Here is an 11576-nt window from a genome sequence, read left to right as displayed (position 1 = left end):
ACAGACAGAAGTTTTCCCATCGGAGGTACCAACTTCAGACAAGGCCCGTGAAGCTTGTGGTCATAGAAGAGACGCTACAGACATTGTCATGAAAAGACCGATTTTTGGGATGTCTCCTGGTCTGACAAAAACCGCTGTAGCTCTGCCACCTTCCACCGCAGATGCGACATCGGTGGATGCGGTGGATTGAAATGCAGCCTGTTCTATCTCTAGCTTAAGGATGGATTTTGATGGGGAGGCCTGTTTTGTCATGGGCAGCCCCATTGAGGGCTTTCACCATTTTTAAATAGTCAACACATTAACATCAACACGCCACAGGATATACCCATTGGACTTTGGGCTCTGCTGGGAGTTTACCTCATAGCCTATGGGATATTCATTGAATATTTAATGGAGGAGAATGGTGAATGTGATCTATATAACATACCAATAGACATACCCTTGTATTCCTCCTTATACAGTACCTTCAAACACAGACACAAAATTGAGCAGTTCAGTCATCTGCACCCAATACATCTAGCCTTCAACATAATTCTTATAGCATACATATTTGTACCTCTGTTGATTCATATGCATTGAATTGTGTCCAGTCTCTGTTTTAGAAAGATTTGTACAAAGATGAAATTACATTTTTCTGTTAAGTGGCTGCACCTGCTGTCCTTTCAAATTAAAATCCATGTTTCAGTTGGACAGTTAGGTTCCAGCAAGAACCCCCACCAACTAAGGCGGTTCCTCGGTGAACCCCACCTCCTATGGGGTTCTTGGAAGAACCTTTTGGGGGCCATTTTTGGTGCCAAAAACCCTGATGTTCTTGAAAGAACTTAGAGGATCTTAGAAGAACCCTTGTTGAACCTCTCATTTTTAGAGTGTACTTGGATGTAGTACCGTCATAGTGCGGGGGAGAATATAACGAGTAAAAATATGTCTGGAAATGTTATTCTAATCAATTCTAAATTAATTCTAGTTAATTACCACAAAATTCTATGAAAACGACACACTAAATAAATATTAAAATAACTAATTCAAGAAGAGATATATGCATATTCCCATGAAAATGATTGACATCATTGATTGGCATGCATTTAGGACGTGAAGAATTATCATCACCGTTGACAGTGATGGCCTATTTTGAAATTAGGTATGCCTAACTGTCTGGGACGGTATTACAAATATACATTTTTCTTGAGACAAAAGGCCTGTGCTTTGGCATAGGCAGATGTTGCAATTGGAGGATGCATTTTCTGCCTATTCTACAGTGATATGCAATGGGCTATATCTGTCGGTACAATGATGAGAAATGATGACCTCATAAATAATTGCTCTCCCCCTAAAACGTTAGGTGAGGGATTGTTGCAGTCACTCATTAGAGCAGTTCATAGACTGCTTACAGGGTAAGGGAAACAATATCAAAACACATACATTACATCTAAAAGGTTACTACCTTTAATAAACTACAAGTGATGTTGTCCAAATAGTTATGACTTCATCAAAATGTGGGGGGGAGACTTTATTCATAAGGTGTTTTCATTTATGAAAACTGTTTTGGTTACCTAATGATTCCTTATGTGTTATTTCATAGTTTTGATGTCTTCACTATTATTTTACAACGTAGAACATAGTACAAATATAGAAAAACCCGTGAATGAACATCTAAAACATTTGACCGGTACTGTATACAGACGGGTAAGATAGTCTGGATAGCTACATTTTCAGATATTACACGTTTCTAATTTTGACAGAAAGTCATTTCATTTCAAAGTTATAGTGTACTGTTAGCTTGCTAGCTAACGTTAGCTGGCTGGCTTGCTTGGTAACGTTACGTGTTTGATCTGTGTAGTAATATTATTTGTATCTCAGAGCCCTTTGCATTGCTAGATATAGCCTAATGTTAACTAGCTAACATTGAACCTGGTTGTTTAGCTACCTGCTGATTCATGCAGTGTTCGTTTAGCTAGCTTGCTACATGTCTAAACAATAGACTCCACTATGAAAGTAACAATTTCAATAGATTGTTTGACGAATATACAAACGCTCAACACCCATTGAATATGACCGGTGACAGTAAACATTGTCAAAAAAGCATAATTAAATTGTTGCCAGCAGCACAGTTGAAGTCACCAACGCTCTGGATAACATTGAAACAGCCCAACTAGCTCTGCTAGGCCGAGTAAAGTGGTCAGAGTGGGGTGCTCTCTCATCATGTGTCTGGAAGTAGTTAGCAAGCTAGCCAACGCTAGAGGAGCGCTGTCTACTTCCCGGTGACGCCCAGTCATGTGTGTAGGCCTGTCCCCTCTACATCGACTTCAAGAACGTGGTTCTGGCAGGTCTACATCATCCCACCGCAAGGCTACCTGGCCACCTCCTGCCACGGAAAGTGCCTGTTACCGCTGAGCGGCACCAACCACACCATCCTGCAGACACTTTTTTGCTGGGGTCTCGGGACTTTTAAGGTTAACTTGAAGAAAGTGGGTGGTTGGTGGAGTATTTATTAAAGGTTTTTTTTGCCATGTTTTGTGCTTCATTTGTTTTCTATCACTCATAATAAAACCCTTATATTCAGTGAGTATCCTGTAATGAAAAGGCGTTGGTATTATTCAGACAGATTGTCTCTTCTCAGTTTGATACAGAAACACTTTTCATCTAACATAGAATGTTCAGATAGAAATTGACTTTATAGAACAGACATACTTCTCTTTCATATAGAATGAGTCATATTATACCTGTCAGGCACAGATTGGGAACTATACTGCCATCCTATGGCCACTGCACATACTGAAAACAATCCCTTCCCAATGGGCACAGACATCAATTCAATGTCTACTCCATGTTGTTTCAAAAAGAAACAAAGCTGATTCAACAAGTTTGTGCCCGGTGGGTTTAAAGCTCTGCATAAAAACTGTTTTTAAACTGGGCTTTTTACTCCAGCATTTTGGACATGCCCCCTTCATTTGAAGAGAGTCATACGTTTTTGGAAAACTTCACTTGTAGTGTATTAAAGGTATTAACCCTTTAAATGTAATGTTCAGTTAAATTATATATTTAGATATTGGTTCCATTACCGTGTAAGCAGTCTATGAACTGCTCTAATGAGTGACTGCAATCCACACTTTGGTTTTGGTAGTCACTGCCAACAGACAAGAATGTTATCATTTTCAGACAAACACGTTACTTCCTTCAGCACACTACTACAAGTGTGACTGTATTGGAATAACATTTTCAATATATTTCCTTTAACATCCTCTGTGTTGTGTGCTTATCGTTTACCATTGGTTTGTTCTAGATCATTTTGAGACCTTAAGTAGAATCAGGTAGTATTGGAATGTCTACCAATAGCATGTCCATATATTTGTGATAAATTAAACTGGTCACTGTTCAAAACATTTATAAACTATTAAGAAAGTGTGAATAGTCTTCACTTTAGTTTAGGGACTGCAACATGACTTTACTAATGAATAGGAACTGGTTTAAACTTTTATTTATTAAACATCTTATGAATTATCTTATGAATCATTATTACAGACTTTAAAAGTTGTTAATAAATGTGTGAATAACTAGCTTTCTAAAACAACTGTGGGAGTAATGATACATGAATGATGAATAAACTATTTACTAATCCATTATAAATCCTTTTTTACAATGTGTTATTATAAAGTGTAGTCAATCTCTATATTCATTCTGACTCTACAGCCTCTGAGAGAGCTTTGTATGACGCCTGGCCTGGCAGCAGTGATGTAGTGAGAGTTGTGGTAGTGTCTGCTGTGGTCTCCTGCGCTGTTGTGCTTAATCATTAACACATATTGTATTTATTTACACATTTGAGAATACCTAGTTTATTAACATTTAAATAAAGGTGGAGTAATGATTAATACATGGTGAGCAAACTGTAAATGACTCACAAATGGTTTATTACTGAATTTATAAAGTGTTACCCATAATTGCAAATTCTTGCATTTTACCATCAACGACTTATACAATATAGAATTTATTTAGACCTGGACGTTATCTGATATCATGCAGTATTGTACATTTCAATCCTACTACACTTGATGAAGACGTTGTGTCACTATTGAGCCACTAGAGGGAGATGTTAAACAACATATAGAATGACTCATGACGTCCTCAGAATATACTATTAGAATACTTACTATTTATCATTAAGTAACACGGAACAACCACAGCCTTAGGTATTTGGAGTTCACAATCCACAATGACTACGATGTCTTTTATAAAACAAGCTTATGCCTTCTTATGCCTTCTCCAAGTCATTCAAATCCAATCCATCCAAAACATTCTGTATCAACACCATGTGTATATTTGACGAGAACACTGAGATAAGTCATGTCAGTGTATTGTTACATGAAAGAAGCAATTACAACAATTGTATATTATAACGATATATAACCTATGTTTGTGAAACCAGGGAATAAAATTATAGGATCTTCAGAGTTAAAATGGGATTAGCTGTCACTTTGAAAAATGGATAAAAGAAAGCATAAATTATTGGATTTATTGAGGAATAGAAGTGGCAGAAAACGGATGAAACGTGAGAATTTGTCAATTACTGTTGTTCTGGGATTGATTTGCACTTTTGCCACCAAAGTATGTTCATCTCTAGGAGACAGAACACATCTCCTTCCTGAGCGGTATGATTGCTGCGTGGTCCCATGGTGTTTATACTTTTGTTTGTACAGATGAACGTGGTCTACAATTTTTTTTCTGAGGTCTTGGATGATTTCTTTTGATTTTCCCATGATGTCAAGCAAAGAGGCACTGAGTTTGAAGGTAGGCCTTGAAATACATCCACAGGCACACCTCAGATGATGTCAATTAGCCCATCAGAAGCTTTTAAATCCATGATATCATTTTCTGGAATTTTCCAAGCTGTTTAAAGGAACAGTCAAGTTAGTGTATGTAAATTTATGACCCACTGGAATTGTGATAATGTGAATTATAAGTGAAATAATCTGTCAACAATTGTTGAAAAAATTACTTGTGTCATGCACAAAGTAGATGTCCTAAGCAACTTGTTAAAACTATAGTTTGTTAACAAGACATTTCTGGAGTGGTTGAAAACCGAGTTTTAATGACTCCAACCTAAATGTATGTAAACTTCCAACTTCAACTGTATATTAAACACAGTGTTGTAACCCAAACAAAGAGCGAGGTGTAAACATAAATACACGGGTCGAGACCAGTAATAGCAATACACAAGACTAGACCCGTAATAACAAGTGCACACTGACACGGTAACATGCAAGACGATACAACAGAGCACAGGTCTTCACAAGACCAACAGAAATGGAACAATAATCGACAAGGACAATGTGGAACAGACGGCACATGTTTACACATACTTATCAGGGGGAATAGGAACCAGGTGTGAGTAATGGTGTGAGTAATGAGACAAGACAGTCCGGGGTTGCTGGTAATGATCCATTTCAGTGAAGCCTAGAAAGCTGGTGATGTAGATCTCCGGAACTGGTGAACAGAATGAGCAGCAGTACCGGTGGAGAGCCAGACCCGGTCGCCAGGCGAGAAAACAGGCGACTCACTGTGATGGCGGTCAGCCTGTTCCTTGTGCCGACACACGGCCCGCTGGAGATGAGTGTATGCAGCGTTCCAGATCTCCTCAGCATGTCAAAACCACTCGTCCACTGCAGGGGCCTCGGTCTGCCTTGGATGCCAAGGTGCCAGGGCCGGCTGATACCCCAACAGGCATCGGAAAGGATTGAGGTTAGTGGACAAGTGACTAAGGGAATTCTGCGCATACTCAGCTCAAGGTAGAAAATCTGAACCACTCCCCTGGCCGGTCCTGAGTAACACCCCAGGAACATGCCCACTTCCTGATTGACCCTTTCCACCTGCCCATTTGCTTGAGGACGGTATCCGGAGGTGAGACTGTCCGTGACCCCCAGGCGTTCCATGAACGCCTTCCATACGTGTGAGGTGAACTGAGGGCCATGGTCCTCTGGGATCCAGTAGTGCCGGAAGATCGTGAGTAAAAAGAGCCTCCGCGGTTTGCATGGCCGACGGGAGCTCAGGCAGAAAAAGGAGGCGACAAGCTTTGGGAAACTGGTCCACAATGATGAGAATGGTGGTGTTCCCCTTGGAGGGGGGAAGGTCAGTGACAAAGTCCACCAAGAGGTGAGACCAGTTTCATTGTGGAACCGGCAGGGGAAGGCACTTTCCATAAGGGAGGTGTCTGGGTGTCTAACACTGGGCACAGATGGAGCAGGAAGAGACGTAAACCCGGACGTCTCTAGCCAAGGTGGGCCACCAGTACTTCTCAGTTAGGCAGGCGATGGTATGACCTATCCCACAACAACACAGGTACCGTGTGTGCCCAGGTAAGGAGCCGGTCCTGCACACCCGTGGACACGTTGTCGCAGTCCTCCGGGCAATGTGCAGGTGCTGTTTCCATACGCAGGACCTGCCGTATGTCGACGTCCATGTCCCACACCACTGGCATGATTATACGGGATGGAGGGATGATGGGGGTCTCCTCTCCATGCCTCTCCTCTGCATCATAGACGCGAGGCAGGGCGTCCGCCTTCATGTTCTTCGAGCCTGGCCTATATGAAAGCGTGAATTGGAACCTGGCGAAGAATAGAGCCCATCTGGCCTCTTCGCTGCCCTGATGTACTCCAGGTGGCGGTGGTCCGTCCACACCTGGAAAGGGTTTTTGGTCCCCTCCAACCAGTGCCTCCATGCTTTCAGAGCCAACTCATCACGTGGCTTACTGTACTACAGAAGCAATGCTAACCAAACAACAGTGCAGAGTATGCACACTGAATTAAAGGTTAACTACACTAAAAAACAAACATTTCTCAGATTTATACCAGAACTGAAAAGTAATCCCCTGATGTGGTTTAAGCATTGTTGTGAACACAGATGATCCAATGTAGTTGTTTTTCTATAAATAAATAAAAATATTTTTTAAAACAGGGGAAATCAGAAAATTGTGAAATATCCGAAACCTGAAAAAAATAAACCAAGAAAACGGAATTAGGTGAAAAAATCTGAATTGTGTGTGTCTTCCTGCTGCATAGCATATTGGAGACAGTTGAGGTCAGGTCCAAATATTGTCTATGCACCCAAGAGGGAAAGAGGTTGGGTCATCCTAGAAATGTTTTAGAGTAATATAATACATACAATTAACAGATGCTTTCATCCAATGCGACATACAGTCACTCGTGCATACAATGTTACCTATGGGTGGTCCCGACAATCAAACCATCTATCCTGGCATTGCAATGCTCTACCGAAATGCATGACAAGGTTTTACATGCTTTGTGATGCCTCAATGTAATATGATTCATAAATCCTTTATTAAGCATTGCTTATGACACCCTTTATAAAGCACAGGTTTATTTCCTATTTGGCCTAGTGGGTTATGTCACATTTGACATTAATGCTCATGTCACACAGTTAAGCCACATGTACGTGATAACATGTTTTTAGACATTTTTGCAAATGTATTGCAAATTAAATACAGAAATATGTCAATTACATATGGGTCCCATTTTCACTTTTTTCATTTGAGTTGACGTTATAGAATGTCAGCTTTTATTTGAATGTATTTTCATATTTTGGCGTGGTTCCCCAGAACCTCAAAAAGTTCTACAGCTTCTCCATCTAGAGCATCTTGACCGGTTGCATCACTGCCTAGTATGGCAATCGCTGGGCATCTGACCGTAAAGCGCTACAGAGGGTAGTGCATACGTCCCAGTACATCAGTGGGGCCAAGCTTCCTGCCATCCAGGACCTATATAATAGGCGGTGTCAGAGGAAAGCCCATAAAATTGTCAGAGACTCCAGTTACCCAAGTCATAGACTGTTTTCTCTGCTACAGCACAGCAAGCGGTACCGGAGCGCCACGTCTAGGATCAAAAGGCTCCTTAAACAGCTTCTACCCCCAAGCCATAAGACTGCTGAACAATTAATCAAAATGCCACCAGACAATTACATTGATCCCCCCCTCCATTTGTTTTGTACTCCTCTGCTACTCAGTGTTTATTATCTAAGCATAGTCACTTCACCACTAAATACATTTACAAATTACCTTAATAAACCTGTACCCCCACCCCCCACACACACACTGACTCAGTACCGGTACCTCCTGTACATAGCCTCGTTATTGTTATGTCATTGTGTTATTTTTTACTTTAGATTGTTTGGTATATATTTTCTTAACTCTTCTTGAACTGCAATGTTGGTTAAGGGCTTGCAAGTAAGGTCTACAATTGTTTTATTCAGAGCATGTGACAAATACATTGTGATTTGATTAAATCGGTGAAAACAATCTCATCTCTAATGATCACGAAGACTGAATGACAGGCTAGCTGGGCACAGCAACATCCAATCCCCTATTACATCATGCTTTCATTAATTCTTTGTTTATTTAACCGTTTGTTTATATGTGTGCTCACGCATGTACGCACGCGCACGTGTGTGTGTATGTGTGTGTGTGTGGATCAAAGACGCTGGGGAAGGGAGTTTCTGTCAGTAACTCAGGGATAAATAGAGAGGCAGAGCTCAGAGTTTGTCAGAAGACGGACCTGACAGAGCCACACACAGAACCAAGCAGGAGCAGGACCTCATCAATTTTACCTTTATTACAAATGGAGAAACATGAACATGAAGATGTTCAATACTGTTTTCAAGACAGAAACTCTTCTTGCAGAAAGGCTTTGCTATCGACATCTATCTACATAACACTGTACGTCTTCTTCTCATTGTTTTCAGCGGTTACAGTATTTTTGAACATACTGGTGATCATCTCCATCTCTCACTTCAAGCAGCTCCACACTTCAACCAACCTGCTCATCCTCTCTCTGGCTGCATCAGATCTCCTGGTGGGATTGATTGTGATACCAGTAATGACTGTAGCAATAATGGAACCATGCTGGGGTTTTGGGGAATATTTCTGTGCGTTTCATGCCTACATCTCCTTTTTATGTACTTCTTTATCTCTGGGTAATTTGGTCTTGATATCTATTGACCGCTATGTTGCTGTGTATGATCCCTTATTGTACCACTCTAAAATAACAATAACAAGAATGATGTGTTGTATATCTATTACCTGGTGTTGTTGTATCATATACCGTGCTGCTATTATAAAAATGTTTGTAAATGTACAAGTACGAAGTAGGTGTTTGAAAGAATGTTTTACTGTTGAAATAACCTGGGGTAATATCACTGACCTTGTAATTACAATGGTTGTCCCGTGCTCTGTTATTATAACACTTTATATGAAAATCTTTGTGGTGGCCAGATCACAGGCCAGAAAGGTATTTTCAAAAGAGGCTGCCAGGGTGTCTGGTGTTAAAACTGCACAGGCAAATAAGTCTGAGAGAAAAGCAGCAAAAACTCTGTCTGTTGTTGTTTTCAACTATCTCATTTGTTGGATTCCATTTCTGTTTTCTTCTTTCTTTCTCATGTCTTTTTTAAGTGATAATGTATCATTTATCATCGGTCTTCTGCCTCTTGTTAATTCTTTTATCAATCCAATAGTTTATGCTTTCTTTTATCCATGGTTCAAAGTGACAGCTAAACATATTTTAACTCTGAAACTATGTTTGACAAACATAAGTTTAATATAGTTTTGTTATACAATTGTTGTAATTGCTTCATTCATGTAATAATACACTGACATGACTAATCTCAGTGTTGTTGTCATATATGTGGTGTTGATGCAGAATAATTCAAATATCTGTAGACATTGTGGTTTGTATATTCCAAATACCAAAGTCTGTGGTTGTTCCATGTTATTTAATGATAAATAGTATGTAAGTATTCTAAAAGTTATTTTTTAGGACGTCATGAGTCTTTATGTAGGTTTTACATCATCCTCTAGTGACTCAATAGTGACACACATGCCTTCAACAAGTGCAGTAAAATTAAAATGTACAATAGGATATCAGATAACGTCCAAGTATAACTCAATTGTGCATTGTGAAAGTAGAGTATGGTCAAATGTAAGAATGTGCAATTATGAGTAACACTTCAGTAATAAACCATTTGTAAGGCATTTACAGTTTGCTTACCATTTATTAATCATTACCCCCACATGTGTTAAATGTTTCTCAGCTAGGGATTCTCACATTTATAAATTACTACTATATGCATTAACGATTAAGCACAACAGATCAGAAGAACGCAGCAGATACTTCAACCTCAGCATACTGGGAATGAACAGTACCACTACTCTCACTACCACCACTCTAACTACATCACTGCTGCCAGGTCAGGGGTCACACCAGAGCAGCTCTCTCAGATGCTGTGGAGATAATTCATCAGATGTTTAATACATATCTGTATAAACCATTTACTGATCATTAGTAAAGTAGTTTTCCAGTCTCTAATCTAAATGGAGGACTATTCATACTTTATTAATACTTTATAAATGTTTGAACAATGACCAGTGTAATTTATCACAAAAAGATGGACATGCTATTGGTAGACATTCCAGAAGTACCTGATGCTCCTTATTAACATATTTAGCAGATGTTATTGTGGGTGTAGTGAAATGCTTTTCTTCCTAGCTCCAACAGCGCAGTAGCATCTAACAATTCACAACAATACACACACGCATCTAAAAGTAAAATAATGGAAATGAGAAATATATAAATATTTGGACAAGTAATGTCTGAGTGGTATTGACAAAAAATACAGCAGAATACAGTATGTACATATGAGATGAGTAAAGCAGTGTGTAAACATTATTAAAGTGACTAGTGTTCCATTATTAAAGTGACCAGTGATTCCATGTCTATGTACATAGGGCAGCGTCCTCTAAGGTGCAGGGTTGAGTAACTGGGTGGTAGTCGGCTTGTGATGGTTAATTAACAGTCTGATGGCTTTGAGAAAGAAGCTGTTTGTCGGCCTCTTTTTCCCAGCTTTGATGCACCTGTACTGACCTCGCCAGGGGATCTGAATACTTCCCGAATGCACTGTATGTATGACAATGGCCTCAAATAAAAGCTGACATTCTATAAGGTCACCTCATATTAAACAAAATCTCATATCCAAAGTGCTGGAGTAAAGTACTTTGGATATGGACACTGCAGAGTGAAATAGGGGACAGGGATTACTTTCAGTATGTGCAGTAGCCAGAGGAAGGCAGTATAACTCATAATCTGTGACAGAGGGATAAAATTATTTATTCTATACTGAACAAAAATATAAACGCAAAATTTTACTGAGTTACAGTCATATAAGGAAATCAGTCAATTGAAATAAATGTGTAAGGCCCTAATCTATGGATTTCACATGATTGTGAATACAGATACGCATCTGTTGGTCACTATATACACTATATATTCAAAAGTATGGGGACACCCCTTCAAATTAGTGGATCTGGCTATTTCAGCCACACTCATTGCTGAAAGGTGTATACAATTGAGCATACCACCATGCAATCTCTATAGACAAACATTGGCAGCAGAATGGTCTTACTGAAGAGCTAAGTGACTTTCAACGTGGCACCTTCATAGGATGCCACCTTTCCAACAAGTCAGTTGTCAAATCAAGTCAAATTTCTGCCCTGCTAGAGCTGTCCCGGTCAACTATAAGGG

The 11576-nt window shown here is 39.7% G+C and overlaps 1 protein-coding gene across 1 annotated transcript; it reads left to right on the top strand.

Annotated features, from left to right (window-relative positions):
- Nucleotides 1-8589: 8589 nt before the first annotated feature.
- On the top strand, nucleotides 8590-9945 carry LOC121843513 (trace amine-associated receptor 13c-like). Its single transcript, XM_042313141.1, has one exon. It carries the CDS (start codon nucleotides 8622-8624, stop codon nucleotides 9600-9602), a length of 981 nt encoding a protein of 326 aa, XP_042169075.1. The 5' UTR covers nucleotides 8590-8621; the 3' UTR covers nucleotides 9603-9945.
- The last annotated feature ends 1631 nt before the right edge of the window (nucleotides 9946-11576 follow it).

The sequence above is a fragment of the Oncorhynchus tshawytscha genome, unplaced genomic scaffold, assembly GCF_018296145.1.
Source record: "Oncorhynchus tshawytscha isolate Ot180627B unplaced genomic scaffold, Otsh_v2.0 Un_contig_6625_pilon_pilon, whole genome shotgun sequence".
In the NCBI taxonomy this organism is placed as follows: Eukaryota; Metazoa; Chordata; class Actinopteri; order Salmoniformes; family Salmonidae; genus Oncorhynchus; species Oncorhynchus tshawytscha.
The sequence above is the reverse complement of the archived record's forward strand: the minus strand, read 5'-3'. Positions and strand labels throughout refer to the sequence as shown.